This window comes from Nicotiana attenuata, unplaced genomic scaffold, assembly GCF_001879085.1.
Source record: "Nicotiana attenuata strain UT unplaced genomic scaffold, NIATTr2, whole genome shotgun sequence".
NCBI lineage: Eukaryota > Viridiplantae > Streptophyta > Magnoliopsida > Solanales > Solanaceae > Nicotiana > Nicotiana attenuata.
In genome coordinates this window covers 156,730-177,283 of record NW_017671331.1, presented here as the reverse complement: position 1 = coordinate 177,283, position 20,554 = coordinate 156,730, and the positions used below count along the sequence as shown (strand labels likewise).

General features: G+C 38.9%; 1 protein-coding gene across 1 annotated transcript; it reads left to right on the top strand.

Annotated features, from left to right (window-relative positions):
* The first annotated feature begins 18,221 nt into the window (after positions 1–18,221).
* On the top strand, positions 18,222–20,075 carry LOC109207610. Its single transcript, XM_019370554.1, has 2 exons — positions 18,222–18,977; positions 19,074–20,075. Exons 1-2 carry the CDS (start codon positions 18,222–18,224, stop codon positions 20,073–20,075), a joined length of 1,758 nt encoding a protein of 585 aa, XP_019226099.1.
* Positions 20,076–20,554: the final 479 nt, after the last annotated feature.

The following is a 20,554-nucleotide window of genomic DNA, read 5'->3' as shown; positions in this document are numbered from 1 at the left end:
TATTTCAAAAATTCATTTCTCGGGCTTGGGACCTCGGAATTCGATTCCGGGCATACGCCCAAGTCCCACATTTTCCTACGGACCCTCCGGGACCGTCAAATCACGGGTCCGGATCCGTTTACCCAAAACGTTGAACAAGGTCAAATTAATTCATTTTATAATCAAAACTTATCATTTCTCACACAATTTCTCATTTAAGCTTTCCGGCTACGCGCCCGGACTTCGCACGCAAATTGAGGTGAATATAAATGAGGTTTTCAAGGCCTCGGAATCATAGAATTTAATTTAAAACAAGTGATGACCATTTGGGTCATCACATTCTCCACCTCTAAAACAACCGTTCGTCCTCGAACGGACAAAAGAAGGAAGTGCCTGAGTCGGGGAAAAGATGGGGATAACGGCTCCGCATATCGGACTCGGACTCCCAGGTCGATGCCTCAGGAGGCTGACCTCTCCACTGAACACGAACGGAAGGAAAACTCTTCGATCTCAACTGACGAACCTGTCGGTCTAGAATAGCTACCGGCTCCTCCTCATATGACAAGTCCTTGTCCAACTGGACAGAACTGAAATCTAACACGTGGGATGGATCGCCGTGATATTTCCGAAGCATGGACACATGAAACACTGGATGCATGACTGATAAGCTCGGCGGCAATGAAAGTCTATAAGCCACCTCTCCCACTCGATCAAGAATCTCAAATGGACCAATGAACCTAGGGCCAAGCTTGCTCTTCTTCCCGAATCTCATCACACCCTTCATAGGCGACACTCGAAGCAATACCCGCTCACCAATCATAAAAGCCACATCTCGAACCTTGCGGTCTGCATAATTCTTTTGCCTGGACTGAGCTGTACGGAGCCTATCCTGAATAATCCTGACCTTGTCCAAGGCCTCCTGAACCAGATCCGTACCCAATAACCGAGCCTCTCCCGGCTCAAACCATCCGACCGGAGATCGACACCGCCTACCATATAAAGCCTCATAAGGAGCCATCTTGATACTCGACTGGTAACGGTTGTTGTAAGCAAACTCTACTAAAGGAAAAAACTGATCCCACGAGCCTCCAAAGTCAATGACACAAACTCGGAGCATATACTCCAAAATCTGAATAGTCTGCTCGGACCGACCGTCCGTCTGGGGATGAAATGTTGTGCTCAACTCAACTCGCGTGCCCAACTCTCGCTGAACTGCTCCCCAGAAGCGCGAGGTAAACTGCGTACCCCGGCCCGAAATGATAGATATGGACACACCATGAAGGCGAACAATCTCCCGAATGTAGATCTCAGCTAACCTCTCGGATGAATAGGAGACTGCCACAGGAATGAAATGCGCTGACTTCCTACTCAAAGCATCGGCCACCACATTGGCCTTTCCCGGATGATACAAAATGGTGATATCAAAATCCTTCGACAACTTCGACCACCTGCTCTGCCTCAAATTCAACTCCTTTTGCTTGAACAAATACTGAAGACTCTTGTGATCCGTGAACACCTCACATGCCACACCATACAGATAATGCCTCCAAATCTTCAATGCGTGAACTATGGCGGCCATCTCCAAATCATGAACTGGATAGTTCTTCTCGTGAATCTTCAACTGCTGCGAAGCATAGGTAATGACCTTTCCATCCTGCATCAACACTGCACCAAGCCTAATACGAGAAGCATCACAACAAACTGTATAAGGCCCTGAACCTGTGGGCAAAACAACCATCGGTGCCGTAGTCAGAGCTGTCTTAAGCTTCTGAAAGCTCGCCTCACACTCATCCAACCATCTGAACTGGGCACCCTTCTGGGTCAACCTGGTCATTGGGGCTGCAATAGATGAAAATCCCTCCACGAACTGACGATAGTAGCCTGCCAATCCCAAGCAACTCCGAATCTATGTAGTTGATGCTGGTCTAGGCCAGTTCTTGACTGCCTCAATCTTCTTCGGATCAACCTGAATACCCTCTGCTGACACCACATGACCCAGCAATGCAACCGAACTCAACCAGAACTCACATTTGGAGAACTTTGCATATAACTGATTATCCCTTAAGGTCTGAAGAACCACTCTAAGATGCTTCTCGTGCTCCTCCTGGCTGCGGGAATATATCAATATATCATCAATGAAGACTATCACGGACGAGTCCAAATAAGGCCCGAACACTCGGTTCATCAAATCCATAAGAGCCGCTGGGGCATTGTCAATTCGAATGGCATAACCAAGAACTTATAATGCCCGTACCGAGTGCGGAAAGTTGTCTTAGGGACATCAGATGCCCAAATCCTCAACTGATGGTAGCTAGATCTCAAGTCAATCTTCGAAAATTACCTTGGCACCCTGAAGCTGATCAAACAAATCATCAATCCTCGACAATGGATACTCATTCTTGATTGCAACCTTGTTCAACTGCCGGTAATCAATACGCATTCTCATCGATCCGTCCTTCTTTTTGGTAAACAACACCGGCGCACCCCAAGGCGAAATACTGGGGCTAATGAAACCCTACTCAGGCAAGTCTTGCAACTTCTTCTTCAACTCTTTCAACTCAGGCGGGGCCATACAATACGGCAGGATAGAAATGGGCTGAGTGCCCGGAGCCAAATCAATGCAAAAGTCAATATCCCTGTCGGGTGGCATACCCGGCAGGTCTGAAGGGAAAAACCTCAGGAAGCTCACGAACAACGGGCACAAAATCAATGGAAGGAACCTCAGCACTAGAATTACAAACACATACCAAATAGGCCAAACATCCCTTCTCGACCATACATCGAGCCTTCACATAAGAGATAACGTTGCAGGTAGAATAACCAGGAGTCCCTCTCCACTCTAAACAAGGCAAACCCGGTAAAGCTAAGGTTACAGTCTTGGCATGACAGTCCTAGATAACATGGTAAGGTGATAACCAGTCCATCCTCAATATAATATCGAAGTCAACCATGTCCAAAAGAAACAAATCTACTCGAGTCTCAAGACCTCCAATCACCACAATACAAGAACGATGGGCTCAATCGACCACAATAGAATCACCCACCGGTGTAGACACATAAACAGGAACACTCAATGAATCACTAGGCATGACCAGATACGGCACAAAATAAAACCAAAGCTTCTCTACCACAAACCAGAACAGTACCTGCACCTCCACCTCTAATACCTTTACCTCCACCTCTCGCATCTCTACCTCCACCTCTAATAACTTTACCTCCACAAAGCCTCCGAAGACGTAGCTGATCCATCACCGGTCCGTGCTGCTTCTCGGCTGAAGAAGCGGTACATGACCTCGCCATTCACGAAAGGACAAGAGTAGAGGTTTCAATTTAGCACTGAGAGAAAAAAATCGCACGACGGGAAAGAATAGAAGTGAAACTTTTTCCTAACTCTGTAGCCTTTGAGGGATAAATACAGACGTCTCCGTACCGATCCCTCAGACTCTACTAAGCTTGTCTGTGAACTGTGAGACCCATGTAACCTAGAGCTCTGATACCAACTTGTCACGACCCGGATTTCCCACCCTCGGGAGTCGTGATGGCGCCTACTAATGAGAGCTAGGCAAGCCAATCCTTAGCTTCTTACATCATTATCACATTGCTTTTTTTTAACAAATATAAGTCAATAACATGAAAACAACGGAACTTTGAATAATTAAGCGGAAGGTAACAATTTTTTTTATATCTGAACATGAATTTCTAATACAACTATTTGAATTTCGACTACCCAAAACTGGACAGTTTCACAGACGGTCTAAGAATACTACACGTAAAGGTCTGAAAGAAGTAAACTCAAAACTGTCTCCGGAAATAGATAAAAGAAACAGGAATGTAGATGAAAGGAGACGCCAGGGCTAGCGAACGCCTGCAGGGCTACCTCGGGTCGCCTGATGAATAAGATCTAGCAATCTCACTGCGGTCCGAAATCTACAACACTGGGGTCTGCACAAAAGAGCGCAGAGTGTAGTATCAGCACAACCGACCCCATGTATTGCTAAGTGCCTAGCCTAACCCCGGCGAAGTAGTGACGAGGCTAGGACCAGACCACCAAATAAACCTGTGCAGTTGTATAATATACAACGTAAAGTAAAGCAGAAATAAAAAAATAAAGATGGGAGGGGGAAACATGCTTCGGGAGATAACAGATAAAGTAGAATCTCAAGAGAATTATCAAGAAATCAAAATTCAACTTCTAACAAGGATAAGGAAGACAAAGGCAGATTTCACTCTCGGTTCACAACTCGTTGCAGGCGTGCAACCCGATCCCATTTCTCATATCTTGTGGTAGGCGTACCGCCCGCTCCCATTTCATTATATCTTGTGGTAGGCGTACCACCCGCTCCCATTTCATTAAGTCTCGTGGTAGGCGTACCACCCGCTCTCATTTCATTAAGTCTCGTGGTAGGCGTACCACCCGCTCCCATTTAATTAAATCAACAGTTCTTCCAAAAGAAATTTACTCTAACAAACGCAACAACTAATATGAATTCATAAGACAACAAGTACACAAAAATTATGATTCACTGAGGAAAACAAATAATGACAAGTAGCAATTAATTATGGATTTTAAGGAGCAATTAGGCAATTTAGTATTTAATATGTTGAATGTCAAGTAGCAATTAAGTCACATAAATATGTAGCAATTATCGCATAAATTCAAGGCATAACATTGCACAAGGATACCTTGATTCAATAATAACAAGTAACACAATAAAGGGAAATGTCAACAGAAAGAATCACAGTAATAGTGGAATAAGACAATTAATGCACTTGAACTGATAACAATAAGAAATCATAACAAACGGCAATAAGTGCACGGCATCACCCTTCGTGCTTTTACTCTCATCCTCACCAAGCAATGATATAATAAAAGGTGCACGGCACCACCCTTCGTGCTTTTACTCTCTTTCCTCACATANAACATGTAAAAAAACCAAAGACTCTTGCAAAGAGATTTTACCTAATGTTAAGAATCACATATACGGTATTGTCACGACCCGGATTTTCCACCCTCGGGAGTCGTGATGGCGCCTACTAATGAGAACTAGGCAAGCCAATCCTTAGCTACTTACTTCATTATCACATTGCTTCTTTTTAACAAATATAAGTCAATAACATGAAAACAACGGAACTTTGAATAATTAAGACGAAGGTAACAAGTTTTTTTTATATCTGAACATGAATTTCTAATACAACCATTTGAATTTCGACTACCCAGAACTGGTGTCACAGCTTCACAGACGGTCTAAGAATACTACACATAAAGGTCTGAAAGAAGTAAACTCAACACTGTCTCCGGAAATACATAAAAGAAACAGGAATGTAGATGAAAGGAGACGCTAGGGCCTGCGAACGCCTGCAGGGCTACCTCGGTCGCCTGATGAATAAGATCCAGCAATCTCACTGCGGTCCAAAATCTATAACACTGGTGTCTGCACAAAAGAGTGCAGAGTGTAGATCAGCACAACAGACCCCATGTGCTGGTGAGTGCCTAGCCTAACCCCAGCGAAGTAGTGACGAAGCTAGGACCAGACCACCAAATAAACCTGTGCAGTTGTATAATATACAGCGGAAAGTAAAGTAGAAATAAACAAATAAAGATGGGAGGGGGAAACATGCTTCGGGAGATAACAGATAAAGCAGAATCTCAAGAGAATTATCAAGAAACCATAATTCAACTTCTAACAAGGATAAGGAAGACAAAGGCATATTTCACTCTCGGTTCACAACTCGTTGCAGGCGTGCAACCCGATCCCATTTCTCATATCTTGTGGTAGGCGTACCGCCCGCTCCCATTTCATTATATCTTGTGGTAGGCGTACCACCCGCTCCCATTTCATTAAATCTCGTGGTAGGCGTACCACCCGCTCCCATTTCATTAAGTCTCGTGGTAGGCGTACCACACGCTCCCATTTCATTAAGTCTCGTGGTAGGCGTACCACCCGCTCCCATTTAATTAAATCAACAGTTCTTCCAAAAGAAATTTACTCTAACAAACGCAACAACTAATATGAATTCATAAGACAACAAGTACACAAAAATTATGATTCACTGAGGAAAACTAATAATGACAAGTAGCAATTAATTATGGATTTTAAGGAGCAATTAGGCAATTTAGTATTTAATATGTTGAATGTCAAGTAGCAATTAAGTCACATAAATATGTAGCAATTATCGCATAAATTCAAGGCATAACATTGCACAAGGATACCTTGATTCAATAATAACAAGTAACACAATAAAGGGAAATGTCAACAGAAAGAATCACAGTAATAGTGGAATAAGACAATTAATGCACTTGAACTGATAACAATAAGAAATCATAACAAACGGCAATAAGTGCACGGCATCACCCTTCGTGCTTTTACTCTCATCCTCACCAAGCAATGATATAATAAAAGGTGCACGGCACCACCCTTCGTGCTTTTACTCTCTTTCCTCACATATAATCAATAGAATCGGCACGGAATGGTACATCGTGCGGCACGGCATCACCCTTTATGCTTTATCTCTCTTTCCTCACAATAAACAAACAATGCACGGCATCACCCTTCGTGCTTTACACTCTTTCCTCACAATAAACAAACAAGGCACGGCATCACCCTTCGTGCTTTACACTCTTCCTCACCCAAACAACAATCACAAACAAGGGACAAGGGAATAAACAGAATAATAATAGAAATCCCGGCAAGGGAACACAATTTAAACAATTAAAACCCGGCAAGGGTACAACATCCATAATCTTTACATCCCGGCAAGGTAGATAACCAACAAAGTAACAATATCCCGGCAAGGGAACAATTTAATAACTCTTTCTCTTTCCTTCACTTTTTATTTCATAACTCACTTTACCACTTGAGCCAATGCTCCAAAGGGTTCAATCATTTCATATACTTTCACAATTGCAATATAACTTGAGCCAATGCTCCTCGATGTTCAAAGGTCATAATTTCCTTCCACAAGCTTTACACAACAATTAGGAATCATCACCGAGGTAAGAAAATACAACGAAATCAAGATATTCACAATTTAGGGACTCACGGTCATGCTAGACGCCAACGTATAGATACTCGTCACCATGCCTATACGTCGTACTCGACAATTACCGCATAGCAAATAGGACTCAACTCCTAATCACTCAAGATAAGGTTAGACCAAACACTTACCTCGATGCCTTGAACACAACTCAAGCCTCAATTATAGCTTTACCCCGTGATTCCACCTCCAATTCGCTCGTATCTAATCACAAATTACTTAATTACTTTAATAAACACTAAATGAATCAACCCCAAAGCATGAAAATGAGTTTTCCAAAGTTTTACCCAAAAAGTCAAAAATGCCCCCGGGCCCACGTGGTCAAAACCCGAGGTTCGAACCAAAACCCGATTACCCATTGCCCCACAAACTCGAATATATAATTTGTTTTGAAATCGGACCTCAAATTGAGGTCCAAATCCCCAATTTTTGAAAAAAACTAGGTTCTACCCAAAACACCCAACTTCCCCCATGAAAATCATTGTTTTGAAGTTGAAATCATGTTAAAAGATGTTAAGAATTGAAGGAAGTTAGTTAAAAATGACTTACAATTGATTTGGAGAAGACGAAATCCTTGAAAAATCGCCTAAGTGTGTTTAGGTTTTGAGAGAATATGAAAAATGGGTTTAAAATCGTCTAAGTATATAAGTTGCAGGTCTCTGATATGGGAATTGCGAACAGGGGTTCGCAATTGCGAACCAACCTCTGCAGGCTTGGGAATTGCAAAAAAATGTTTGGGAATTGCGAAAACAGTTTGGGAAATGCGAACAAGCCTGGAAATTGCGAAAATAGTTTGGGAATTGCGAACCTGGGAATTGCAAAGAAAATTTGGGAAATGCGAACATGCCTGGGAATTGCGAAAATAGTTTGGGAATTGCGAACCTGGGAATTGCGAAGAAAGTTTGGGAAATACGAACATGCCTGGTAATTGCGAAAAATATTTGGGAAATGCGAACCTGGGAATTGCAAAGAAATATTGGGAAATGCGAACAATCCTGGTAATTGCGAAAAATGTTTGGGAAATGCGAAACCTACAGGCCTGCAATTCTTTAAGTCCAAAATTTCACCCCGTGGCCTATCCAAAACTCACCCGAGCCCTCGGTGCTCCAAACCAAATATACACACAACCTCAAAAATATCCTACGGACTTATGCGTGTACTCAAATCACCAAAATAACATCATGAACATCGAATTAAACCTCAAGATCAATGAAATTTCTCAAAACTTCTTTAAACATCAAATTTGCTTTTAAGGTCCGAATCACGTCAAATGGATTCCGTTTTTCACCGAATTTCACAGAAATGTCTTAAATCACATATAAGACCTGTACCGGGCACCGGAACCAAAATACGGGCCCGATACCATCAGGTTCTAATCAAATTTTATTTCAAAACCTTATAAACAATTTCAGAAAACAATTTATTTCAAAAGTTCATTTCTCGGGATTAGGACCTCGGAATTCGATTCCGGACATACGCCCAAGTCCCATATTTTCTTACGGACCCTCCGGGACCGTCAAATCACGGGTCCGGGTCCGTTTACCCAAAACGTTGACCAAGGTCAAATTAATTTATTTTATAATCAAAACTTATCATTTCTCACACAGTTTCTCATTTAAGCTTTCCGGCTACGCGCCCGGATTGCACACGCAAATCGAGGTGCCTCTAAATGAGGTTTTCAAGGTCTCGGAATCATAGAAGTTAATTTAAAATAAGTGATGACAGTTTGGGTCATCACATGTATGCCTTTATTATAATATATATATATATATATATATATATATATATATATACATATATATATATATACATACATTTTAAAAATATTTTCTCCTAAAGGTTTTTGATATTGCAATAGATTTTCCTTTCTCTTATAAGAGTTCTTTCTAAAATATGTTTACTAATTAGTATGGAATAAACGCGCTACGCACGTGTTCGAAAACTAGTTATATAGTTAAAGAAGTAATCCAAACACTATATTGTCAAATAGAATAGGTAAAAAATCTCATACATAATTTTCCAAAATGAAATTCGAATAGGTAAAAGAAATCATTATCCAAAAAAATATTGGGATCGAAATAGCATGGTGCATGCGGAAGCTAATAACGCAAAGCTGGTGGACGATTAATCAGACAAGAAAGAAAATAAAATAAACTAAATATAATAATTTATTATGATTCGGTCAATCGACCTACATATGATCTATCACTAATATAAAAAGAGAAGATATATTTTTTGAGAGAATAATCTCTCATAAACATGATTCTCGCAAAGACTACATTGTGGAGGTTGTTATTGTTGTGAGAAGAAAACGTCAATTTATACAAGTACAAAACTTTCCTCCAAGAAAAGGATAAGACATATGAAAGAGATTTTTTCATTTTAGGAGTCTTTTTCCTTTTTTTCAAGAAAGAGAGTCCTAATAGATTAAAAATTCAGGGCAAAATCCTAACAATTTTCTCCTTGGCCTGAATTTTCTTGACAAATTTTGATTCACCTTCTTCACGTAATCTTCATCATAGCTGATTGTCATGATTAAAAATGGGTATGAGTTAAAATTGGAGCCTTGTGCATTAAAAGTGAACACGGGTTAAAAATGATTTCTGATTTTAAAAATGCAACACTAGGAAAATATATAGTTGAAAGTCTCCATATGTAGTATTTCAGACTGATTTTTTTGGGATATGTCATATTAATTGTTGCTTGATCTGAACCCGCTTTGAACATGTCTTCAACTTTGTTTCAACCATTGGCTGTGATACCACTTGTTGGGATTGAAATAGCATGGTGCATGCAGAAGTTAACAATGCAAAGCTGGTGCACGATAAATCAGACAAGAAAGAAAATATACTAAACTAAGCACAATAATTTATTATGATTTGGTCAATCGACCTACATATGATCTATCACTAATATAAAAAGAGAAGATAAATTTTTTGAGATAATAATCCCGTAAACATGATTCTTGTAAATACTACATTGTGGAAGAAAACGTCGATTTATAGAAGTACAAAACTTCTCCTCCAAAAAAAAGGATAAGGCATATGAAAGAGATTTATTCCTTTTAGGAGTCTTTTTCCCTTAGTACTAATAAATTAAAATTTCAGGGGAAAATACTAACAAAGAAAAAGCAATCACAACGTAGGATTTTTTTGACTGAGATTGAAAAGTAAGGCCAGAGCATTAGATTGCAAAACAATCAGATTAGGCCCTATGGGCCAAAACTTAAGTTCAATAAACCTTTATGGGCCTACTGTTACACAAATAGCCATTCAGATTCATTGTTCATTTTTTTGACGTATATACATAGATTATACATGGCGAGATACATAAACAGCTCATTTAAGTTGTCCTCAACGATTAACTAAACACTTCAACTGAGCCTTTTTTTTTAATTTTTATTTTGACACTTCAAGTGGCTATTAAGTAGATCAAGTAAACATCCGAATGCAACAGAGCATATGCGTGAGTTACACTTGCTAATGACATGTCAAAAGAACCAATTAAAAAATGACACATGTAATTTTGCCAAAAAAAAACTTGACACATGTAATTAACAAAAAAAAATACATTTAAAGAAAGAAAAATACGTTTTTCCTAATCCAGCCCCCCCCCCCCCCCCAATTCATCTTCTTCAGCTCATCATCCCCTTTTCCCAAATCTACCTGGCTGTCCCAAAATAATGCATTCATCCAAAAAATTAGAGACTAGATAATAATAAATTGATAATTAACAATCAATTTTCACCAACAATTCATCAAATTGGGATGGTGCAAATGTCTCAAAATCGATTCAAAAAGCAATCAGCAAGTGGGTTTCTTCCAAATAATTAATGTATGGGATTCCTCTTAAATTTTTGAGGATTTGAAGGAAGCCGACCATAGGTTCTTTGAGTTACTAGCGGAAGAAAAAATCAAATATTTCTAAGAAGAATGATGGACCTGGTGAATTGTGCTCTTGTTTTAGAACGGGCTTTTTTGCCTAATGACCTAAAGCTTATAATTTTTTTCCAATTGAAAGAAAAGGTCACCAACAATGGAGGGGAAAAGGTGCGACTAGCAGAAGGAAGATGGAGAAAGAAATGATGAAGTGAAAATTAGAGTTTGGGTATTGGGCTTAAATTGGAGACTTCACTAAAGGTATATTCGGAATTACACATACAATTACCGTTTATGTTTGGGATGAGAAGACAAAGTGCGTCTCCGAAAGTATATTACACGCAAGGTGAGCTGACTGGATCATGTTCTTACTTAATCTACTTAATAGCCACTTGAAGTGTCAAAATGAAAAAAGGGCTCAGTTGAGGTGTTTATTTGATCGTTGAGGACAACTTAAAGGGTCTGTTTATGTATTTCGCCATTATACATTGATTATATACAGTTATATACACATATTATACATGAAATTTATGTATATATTATACATCCGTCGGCTATTTTTAATTTAAGAGACACTACTAGAAAAAAGCTTTTTTCCGACTACCAATTCCGACTATAATTTTTCAGTCGTAATTTTCCGATTACTGTAGTCGGAAAATTTATATTTGTATTTATATTATTTTTTTAGAATTTTGCCGACTAAGTTTTCGACTACTAGTGTCGTAAAGTTTCGAGAAATTTTTCGCGCGTATATTTTTCCGACTACTGTAATCAGAACACACCATAGACATAGTAATCGAAATGTTTTGAATAAAATTAATTAAAAATAATATTTTTTCCGACTACAGTAGTCGGAACATAGTCAAAAAATTTTAAAATAAAATTAATTAAATATTATGTTGTTTCCGACTACAGTAGTCGAAACATAGTCATATATTATTTGCCGACTACTATAGTCGGATAACTTAGTTATTTTGGGCCCAAACCCTTATTTTTCTAATTATCTTTTCCTTTCCCACACACTTCTCTCTTCTCTCTCACTGCTCACGTTCCTCCTCTCTTCTAGCGGCGTCTGCAGTGGCTTTCAGCGGACGACGACGACGCAGGTGTGTCTCTCTCTCTCTCCGTCACATTTTAAATATTCCTATCAAAACAATGCAAAACAGAACAAAGAGGTTTCAATCACAGAATACAAACAGAGTCAAAATATGTAGGCAGTTTAATTAATGTTTATGTATCTCGTGGATTTCTTAACGAACTAAACCTGCAATTGATCTAATTTTGAGTTCGGCCTTTCTTTGTTTTTATCTTCCACAATTTTGGTTTTGGCTTTTCTTCATTAAGTCGCAAGTTAATTTCTAAACTATGATTAAATTTAAATTCAAGTATTTTAGCGGTGGGAGGGTGGGGTAAATGTGGGGTGGCTAATAAGCAAAACATAAGATGGACAAATTTTGGTTTGAGGTTTTTGGCTTTTTCTCAGTGAAAACTTTTTGCACTTTTCATGGCTCTAATGGGTTTTCAACCCTTTTTACTGTTATTCAATTCTAGTTAGTACACTCTTATTGGATTCATTTACTCGTCATACAATTAATCATAAGTCCATTTCAACGCAAATTGCATTTGAATAATCCTAAAACAAAAGAGGGTAAACGATTAGATTAATTGAACCTTTGAAAAGGTTGTAGGACTCGATAAGTCGTTTTGACAAGGGGTTATTAATACAATATCGGTATGTCATATCTTTGTAGAATTATTTTATTACCTTCTCTGGAGAATGCAATGTTCTTGAATTAAAATTTGAAATAAAAATGTTTGTTACTTGTCTGTTTCACTTTGCGTCAAAATATAATTTAAAGCAAGATTAGTGCTTATCTTGTAACTTGATTAAGTATTCAAGATTTAGTGAAATATGTTTTTTTTAATCTTCTATAAGATATTATCCATTATAAAATGGAAGCAGAAGTGTGTTGTTTATGTTTCTTGGTGATTTGTGTTTTTAAAACTTTTTGTCGCCTTTTATGTAGATTTATATTTTTTTTTTAATGAAATGGGGGACATATATGCCATTTGGTTTATTTTAATGACTACTTTTTGACATGGATATAATTTATCTCTAATTTCACCAAATTTCTTAGCGTTACCTTTTTTCCCTGTATGATTAAGATTTTCTTTTAAGATGCCAACATTTTCTGGAACTCAAAAGCATGCACATACCCCTAAGATTCTGATTTTGATTAACCTCTTATAGTGACTAATATAAATACTTGATAAATAAGAAAATATTGGGATTTATGAAATATGATGTTAAACAAAACAGATAATAATAAGTCAGAAAAACATTATGAGAAAATAATGACTAATGTTGGAATGTTGAGAGATTGTCTCTTGTTATGTAATAAAATATAACGAGAGATAAAAACAAGTTAGATGTGTGGGTGATGAAAGGTCATGGTGTTTATTAACATTGATTCCACTGCTAAGGGGATTGGAAGTTGGAACGAAAGGGCAAGTTTCAAATAGTGAAGTACCTAAGCCACACCCCAAAAATTCAGGAGTGATAACTGCAGAATACAGTACTAAATTAAGTTGGAAAGTATTTGGATAACCTGTTTTCCTCCTCTAGTCCTTGTCTACCAAGTTGGAAAGTAGTTGATATATGTATTATGTATATGATTTTCATCAAATAAAGTTAAAGTTAGGTCTCTATAATAACTAATCTTCAAGTGAGCAGTAGCCATGTCTTTCTCAGTGTAGACTCCCGTTGATTCCACCATGTAGTGTGCTCCAGCCTTTGCACAATCTCCTCTTGGTTTCTTTAGATATTCATACATTAAAGTTCAATCAGATATCCAAATTGACCCTCTTATGCAGTTTAATGAGAAGCTAGAGGCATATATTTACCTAATGCCACATTCAGTAACTGGCTTCTCATCCTTAATATTGACCTCTTGGTGCTTTCACTGGCCATGGACACTGTCATTCTTACACATGCATGTCTGCAACAGTATCTCATACAATATAATTGTACAATCCTTATGTCAGGCATGGTTGTTGATGTTATGGTATGATAGCTACTGCTTTGGTTATGTAAACTGGTGAATTTTTTAAATGTGTTTAAAAGTTACATTATGTAGTGATATTAGATTGATACTCCATCTATTCCCATATTTTATTTTCTGAATTTATTTTAAATTGATATTCATCCAGTAAAGGAACGCCAAAAGGTCTTAAATGCAAATTTAAGATCCAGTTTCTGTTCTTGGTTTCCTTACTGATATTGAATGGTTGACATTGCACCATTGGCATTTTGGAGTTCAATGTTGAGTTGTTGGCTGCCAAGTGATATTGAAGTTCAATAGCTGCTTATAATACTTCTTCATTTTTCCCTTTTTTATTTGATAAATGTTGAACTTTGTTAGTTCTTATGAATCTGGATATAATAACTTCTGTTTGAAAATGTTGATATGAAATTCACCTACATATTTATTTGGTGTCACTTTTTATTCTACGTTCAAACAAGTCATCTTGATTTTGTAGAAGACTGAAGAGTACAAAGGTTGATATTTGAAGAAAGGCTGGCACTACTGGTTCATCCTCCATTTCGACTTTTGTTTTTTGGTTTTGTCCTTGCTGCGACAGGTATATCTATATATCTTCTTCTTTTTTTAAATATATGTTAATGCAAAATATATCTTTATATAAATCATATGTAACGACCCGACCGGTCGTTTTGAGCTTTTGCACTTTGATCGCCAGTTCTCGATCATGACTTGCCCCGTGTTATGTATTATGACTAATGCAGATCGTTGGTTTTGGTTTTCAGGAAAATTTGGAATGAATTTGAAAGAACAGTTTCAGTTGAAAGCTTTGAATTTGAAAGGTTTGACCAAGAGTTGACTTATTTGTGTATGAGCTCGGATCGGAGTTTTTATGATTTGGTTAGCTTCGTTAGGTGATTTTTGACTTAGGAGCGGGATCAGAATTGGTTTTGGAAGTCCGGTGTAGAATTAGGCTTGAATTGGCGAAGTTAGTATTTTGGCGATTTCTGGTTGATAGGTGAGATTTTGATCCGAGGATCGGAATGGAATTCCGAGAGCTGTTGTAGCTTCGTTATGTCATTTGTGATGTGTGTGCAAAATTGCAGGTCATTCGGACATCGTTTGGTTGGGTTTTTGATCAAATGCGTGTTTCGGAAATTTTTGAAAAATTTAGGCTTGAATTCGATATGAATTGATGGTTTTAGTATTGTTTGAGGTGTTTTGGTGATTGGAACAAGTTTGAATGAGGTTTTAGGATGTGTTGGTGCTTTTGGTCGAGGTCCCGGCGGCCTCGAGTGAGTTTCGGGTGGTCAATCGGACCATTTTCGGCTTTGGGAGTTGCAGAAATTGCTGTTTAGAGGTTGCAGAGAAATTGGCCATCGCGATCGCGAGGGGCCAGTCGCGATCGCGTAGAAGGTTTTTTGAAGGTGGGTGTTTTACCCTTCGCGTTCGCGGTCGAGGGTCCGCGTTCGCATAAGGTAGAGATCTGGTGCTTCGCGTTCGCATCGCATGGCTCGCGTTCGCGTATGAGACTTTGGAGTCCAGGTATGATTTGCTCTTCGCGTTCGCGTGTATGGTCACGCGTTCGCATAGCTTGGTGTGTGGAAGCTTCGCGTTCGCATAGTATAATTTTGGAAGCTTGGAATTTTGCCCTTCGCGATCGCGAGACCTTGGTCGCGATCGCGATGAAGGATCTACAGGACTGGGCAGAATGTTATAATCTCATTTCACCCGCGATTTTGGGTCATTTTTCCTCCATGGTTGATTATTTTGGGAGCTTCTTGGTTAAGCTTAAAGAGGGATTCGAGGGGAATCGATTGGAGGTAAGATTTTTGATCTCAATACTCGTTTTTATTGTGAAATCCACCTAGAAATTCATGGAAATTAAGCCTAAAATTGAAGAACTAGGGCTTGAGATTTTGAAATTTGATTTGGGGATTCGAGGGACCATTTGAGGTCGGATTTGAGTACTTTTGGTATGTATGAACTCGTGAGGAGATGAGGAACCTATTGATGTGAAAATTTTTGAGTTTCGAGAAGTGGGCCCGGGGCTCGGGTTTTGCTAATTTCGAGATTTTTGATATTTTTCGATTGTTTTCGATTGGGTATTGTTCCCTTAGCATATTGTGATGTATTCGCTTTGATTTTGGATAGATTCGACGCGCGTGGAGGCCGAATTGAGGAGCAAAGGCGTCGCGAGCTAGAGATTTTGCCGGTTCGAGGTGAGTAGTGATTATAAATGATATCCTGAGGGTTTGAAACCCCGGATTGCACACCGTAGTGCTATATTGAGGTGACTTGCACGCCGGATAGCGAGCGTGGGGTAGAGCAGCGTTGGGGGATTGTGACTTGATCCGTCCCGATTGATGATTTTACCGCGTATTTGACTGAAACCTATTGATATTATCATGATTTGGGCTGATTGCCATATTTGGGCTTCGTGCCAATTATTTGAACCCTTCGGGGATATTTGTCACTGTTTCCTCACTGTTTTGACGCATTATTTGAACTCAGTCATGTCGATATCTATTGTTTTACAAACTCAGCCACTTTTACTCAGATTTGAAACTTAAATGATATTTCTAAATGATATTTTGGGCTGAGAACTACTGTTTTACAAATGCCCGAGGGGCTTGTGATGATTTTCGGGCTGAGTGAGGCCGAGGGCCATATGTGAGGATATGCTAAGTGATATGAAGCCGAGGGCCTGAGATACATTTATATGCCACGAGGTGGCTTGAGTGATGTGAGGAGGCTTTCAGGCCTTGTGAGTGATGTGAGGAGGCTTTCAGGCCTTGTGAGTGATGTGAGGAGGCTTTCAGGCCTTGTGAGTGATGTGAGGAGGCTTTCAGGCCTTATGAGTGATGTGAGAAGGCTTTCAGGCTTTGTGTTATTATTGCGCTTGGGCTGTAGGAGCCCCTCCGGAGTCTGCACACCCCCAGTGAGCGCCATCGACGATATATGGATCGGGCTGCACGCCGCAGCGAGATGTGGATCGGGCTGCACGCCGCAGCGGTTACTATATGATACTATTCTGAGAGTGATCTGAGAGAGAGAGCCCGAGGGGCTGAGATTGTTTAGAGAGTGTTTCTGAGAGTGAGCCCGAGGGGCTGGTACTGTTTTGAGATATTTCCCGAGGGGCGAACTTTTATGTGCTCATCTTGCATATTTATTTGCCTTTTTACCTGTTATACTGTGGTATTTGTGCCCGGGGGGCGGATCTTCGGTGCTTATTGGCACTAACTGTTTTGAAATCATTTCGTAACTGTTGAAAAGATCATTTTCAAAAGAGATTTAAACTGAGCCAAAATATTTCTAAAGATTTCACAGCTTCACTGCTTTTTCAAAGGATTGTACCCTGCTTCTATACAGCATGATGGTTTGCCTTATGTGATTTCTTACTGCTCAGTTGTTATTTACCTTTATTACTCACTGAGTTGGAGTACTCACTTTACTCCCTGCACCTTGTGTGCAGATGCAGGTATTTATACACCCGGTAGCGGGTTTTTGGCTGGTCGGAGGCAGTGTTGTCTGAGTTAACAAGGTGGCTGCCAGCGTTCGCAGCACCGTGCTTCATCCTTTGTTTATCATTCCTATTTTGTTTATGTCAGGCCTTATAGTTGTATTCATACTCTAATAGATGCTCATGACTTGTGACACCCCGGTTGGGTTGTGTTTGGGTTGTACTTCCGCTAAGTAATGTTATTGAATCATCTTTAAAATTGATTATTCATGTTTATCTAATTTTGAAAAAGGCAAGTTTGGGTTGGTTGGCTGGCCTTGTCTTCACGAGAGGCGCCATCACGACCGGAGCGGGGTTTGGGTCGTGACATCATAGGACTTGCCTCATTCTTCATGTTACCTTGTTTGCTAATAACTAAACGGTTGGGTTTCTTTTGTGTAAATTTGAAATTTTAGTTTCACTTTGATGCGAGGAGCTAACTATTAATTTATATTTACATGTTATTCAACTCACTTGAAGTTTGAATGAAATAATGAAATAATACTATGTAATAATTAAAGTATTTAACACAGTACTAAGTGCACTTTCGCGGAATATTATTGTTGTTGCAAATTTAACTAGTCAATTGGACATGTGAGACTTCTCTTGTTGAATTTTGATTCCGCTATAAACTAGTAGATATGCTTTTGAATGTAATCAATCTAATTCTTGTTGTGAAATTTTAAATTTATAGAGTCATTCATAGTTAAAATGTTGAAGGTATTACAATTATTTAAATTAGGAACCTTTAGAAGAATATCTCAATAGTTTTTTCTTTTGATGTAGATGGAATTTGAACATAGTAGATGGATGTATAATAGGACTCATCCTCATTGTGCGGGATTGAGGAAGGAATTTATAGAAGGAGTTGCGGGGTTTATTGCTAAGGCGAAACCGCTAAATAATTTTCTTATTGAAGGGACAATTAGGTGCCCTTGTGTTAAATGCAAGTGTGTCAAGTTATTGAGACCAGATGTAGTTGAACTTCATTTTTACAAGAATGAATTTATGGAAAATTATTATGTGTGGATTGTTCATGGAGAGAATTATGATTTTCATAATTCTTTTGGTGGTGAGGGTAGTCCCAGAATAGAGAATAATTTTGAAAATTATCGATTCAATGAAATGATGAGAGATGTTTTTGAGATGTTCCCAGGGGCTGAATCCGAACCAAATGATGAGGCTAAGCTCTTTTATGAACAACTAGAGGAAGCTAGTCATCCATTGTATGAAGGCTCAATGCATTCCAAGTTGTCTGTTGCAGTTATACTTCTAACTATCAAATCTGATAGTTCTTTTTCTCAAGCGGGCATGGATTCTATCATTGGGCTTATGAATGAACTAAATCCGAATAAAATTAACTTACCCAAAGATTTCTATACTGCAAAGAAATTGGTGTCCAAGTTAGGACTTTCATCAGAGAGGATTGACTGTTGTGAGAAAGGATGCATGTTATTTTATATGGATGATGCAGCGTTAGAAAATTGTAAGTTTTGTAACCAACCTCGTTATAAGGAGGTTACAAATGCTAATAAGAAGAAGGTTCCAGTGAAGGCGATGCATTACTTACCCCTTATACCAAGGTTGAAGAGGTTGTATGCATCAATGAGCTCCGCTCCTCATATGAGATGGCACTAGGAACATAGAAGGCCAACCGGTATTCTATGTCACCCGTCAGATGGAGAAGCATGGAAGTATTTTGATAGGGTGTTCCCGGACTTTGCAAGTGAACCAAGAAATATTAGGTTGGGATTATGTGCTGATGGATTCACTCCATTTGCAGTCTTTGCCGTACCATATTCATGTTGGCCAGTGTTTGTTACGCCGTATAATCTTCCTCCAGAATTTTGTATGACAAGTCCATATTTGTTCTTAACTTGCATTATTCCAGGTCCACGCAATCCAAAAAGTTTGATTGATGTATACATGCAGTCGTTGATTGATGAGTTAAATTTATTGTGGCATCAAGGTGTGGAAACCTATGATATATCAACTAAACAGAAGTTCAGATTGTGTGCCGCTTTAACGTGGACTATAAATGATTTTCCTGCTTATGGAATGCTATCCGGGTGGTCGACTGCTGGAAAGTTAGCCTTCCCGACTTGCATGGAAGACACAAAAGCGTTAACTTTGAAACATGGAGGTAAGAACACATGGTTTGACTGTCAGAGTCGTTTCTTGCCAATGGATCATGAATTTAGGAGAAACACTAGTGCATTTATGAAGAATCAAACTGATTATGAAGAGCCACCTTCAGTCTTGTCACCAGAAGAAATTTGGAACAGAGTTAGGGATCTACCTAAGGTAACAGAGTCTCCATTGCCTAATAAGATACGTGGTTATGGTGTTACCCATAACTGGACTAAACAGAGCATATTTTGGGAGTTACCTTATTGGAAGCATAATCTTCTAAGGCATAATCTTGACGTCATGCATATTGAGAAGAAATTTTTTGATAACTTGTTTAATACTTTGATGGATGTCAATAACAAGACAAAAGATAACTTGAAGGCCAGGATGGACTTGAAGGAATATTGTAGGCGAAGTGAGTTGTACCGTACATACTTGAACAACAAGATTCAGAAGCCCAAGGCCAGTTACACATTCACTTTGGATGAGAGAAGAAAGATTTGTCAGTAGGTTAAGAATTTGAGTGTGACGACCGGCTGGTCGTCTCGATGATCTAGGTCTGTTGACATGAAAGAAGGGAAGTTGATGTCAATGAAAAGCCATGATTGTCACACTTTCATGGAATCATTCATGCCTATTGCGTTCAATGCCTTGCCTGATAGAATATGGAAGCCTATCACAGAGATAAGCTTATTTTTTAAGGAGTTGTGTTCTAGCACATTGAGGGTGGAGAATCGAACTTACATGGAGAGTAATATTCGCTTAACTTTAAATAAGTTGGCGAAATTTTTTTTTCCTCTTGGTTTCTTCGATGTAATGAGCAACTTCCAATTCACCTTGCGCAAGAGGCAGGACTTGGAGGGCCAGTTCAGTATAGATGGATGTATCTCTTTGAGAGGTAATAAATAATTTTTAATCATTTGCCCTTTATTATGTAATTAATAATGTTCGTCTAAGAATCATATATGAGATTATGGCAAATGTAAGCG

What these genes read in the sequence shown, in the direction of transcription:
- LOC109207610 (XM_019370554.1), top strand. Translation starts at nt 18,222, where the DNA reads ATGGAATTTGAACATAGTAGATGGATGTATAATAGGACTCATCCTCAT. An exon ending in CAAATGCTAATAAGAAGAAG is followed by an intron (nt 18,978 to 19,073) that starts GTTCCAGTGAAG and finishes AGATGGCACTAG; the next exon opens with GAACATAGAAGGCCAACCGG.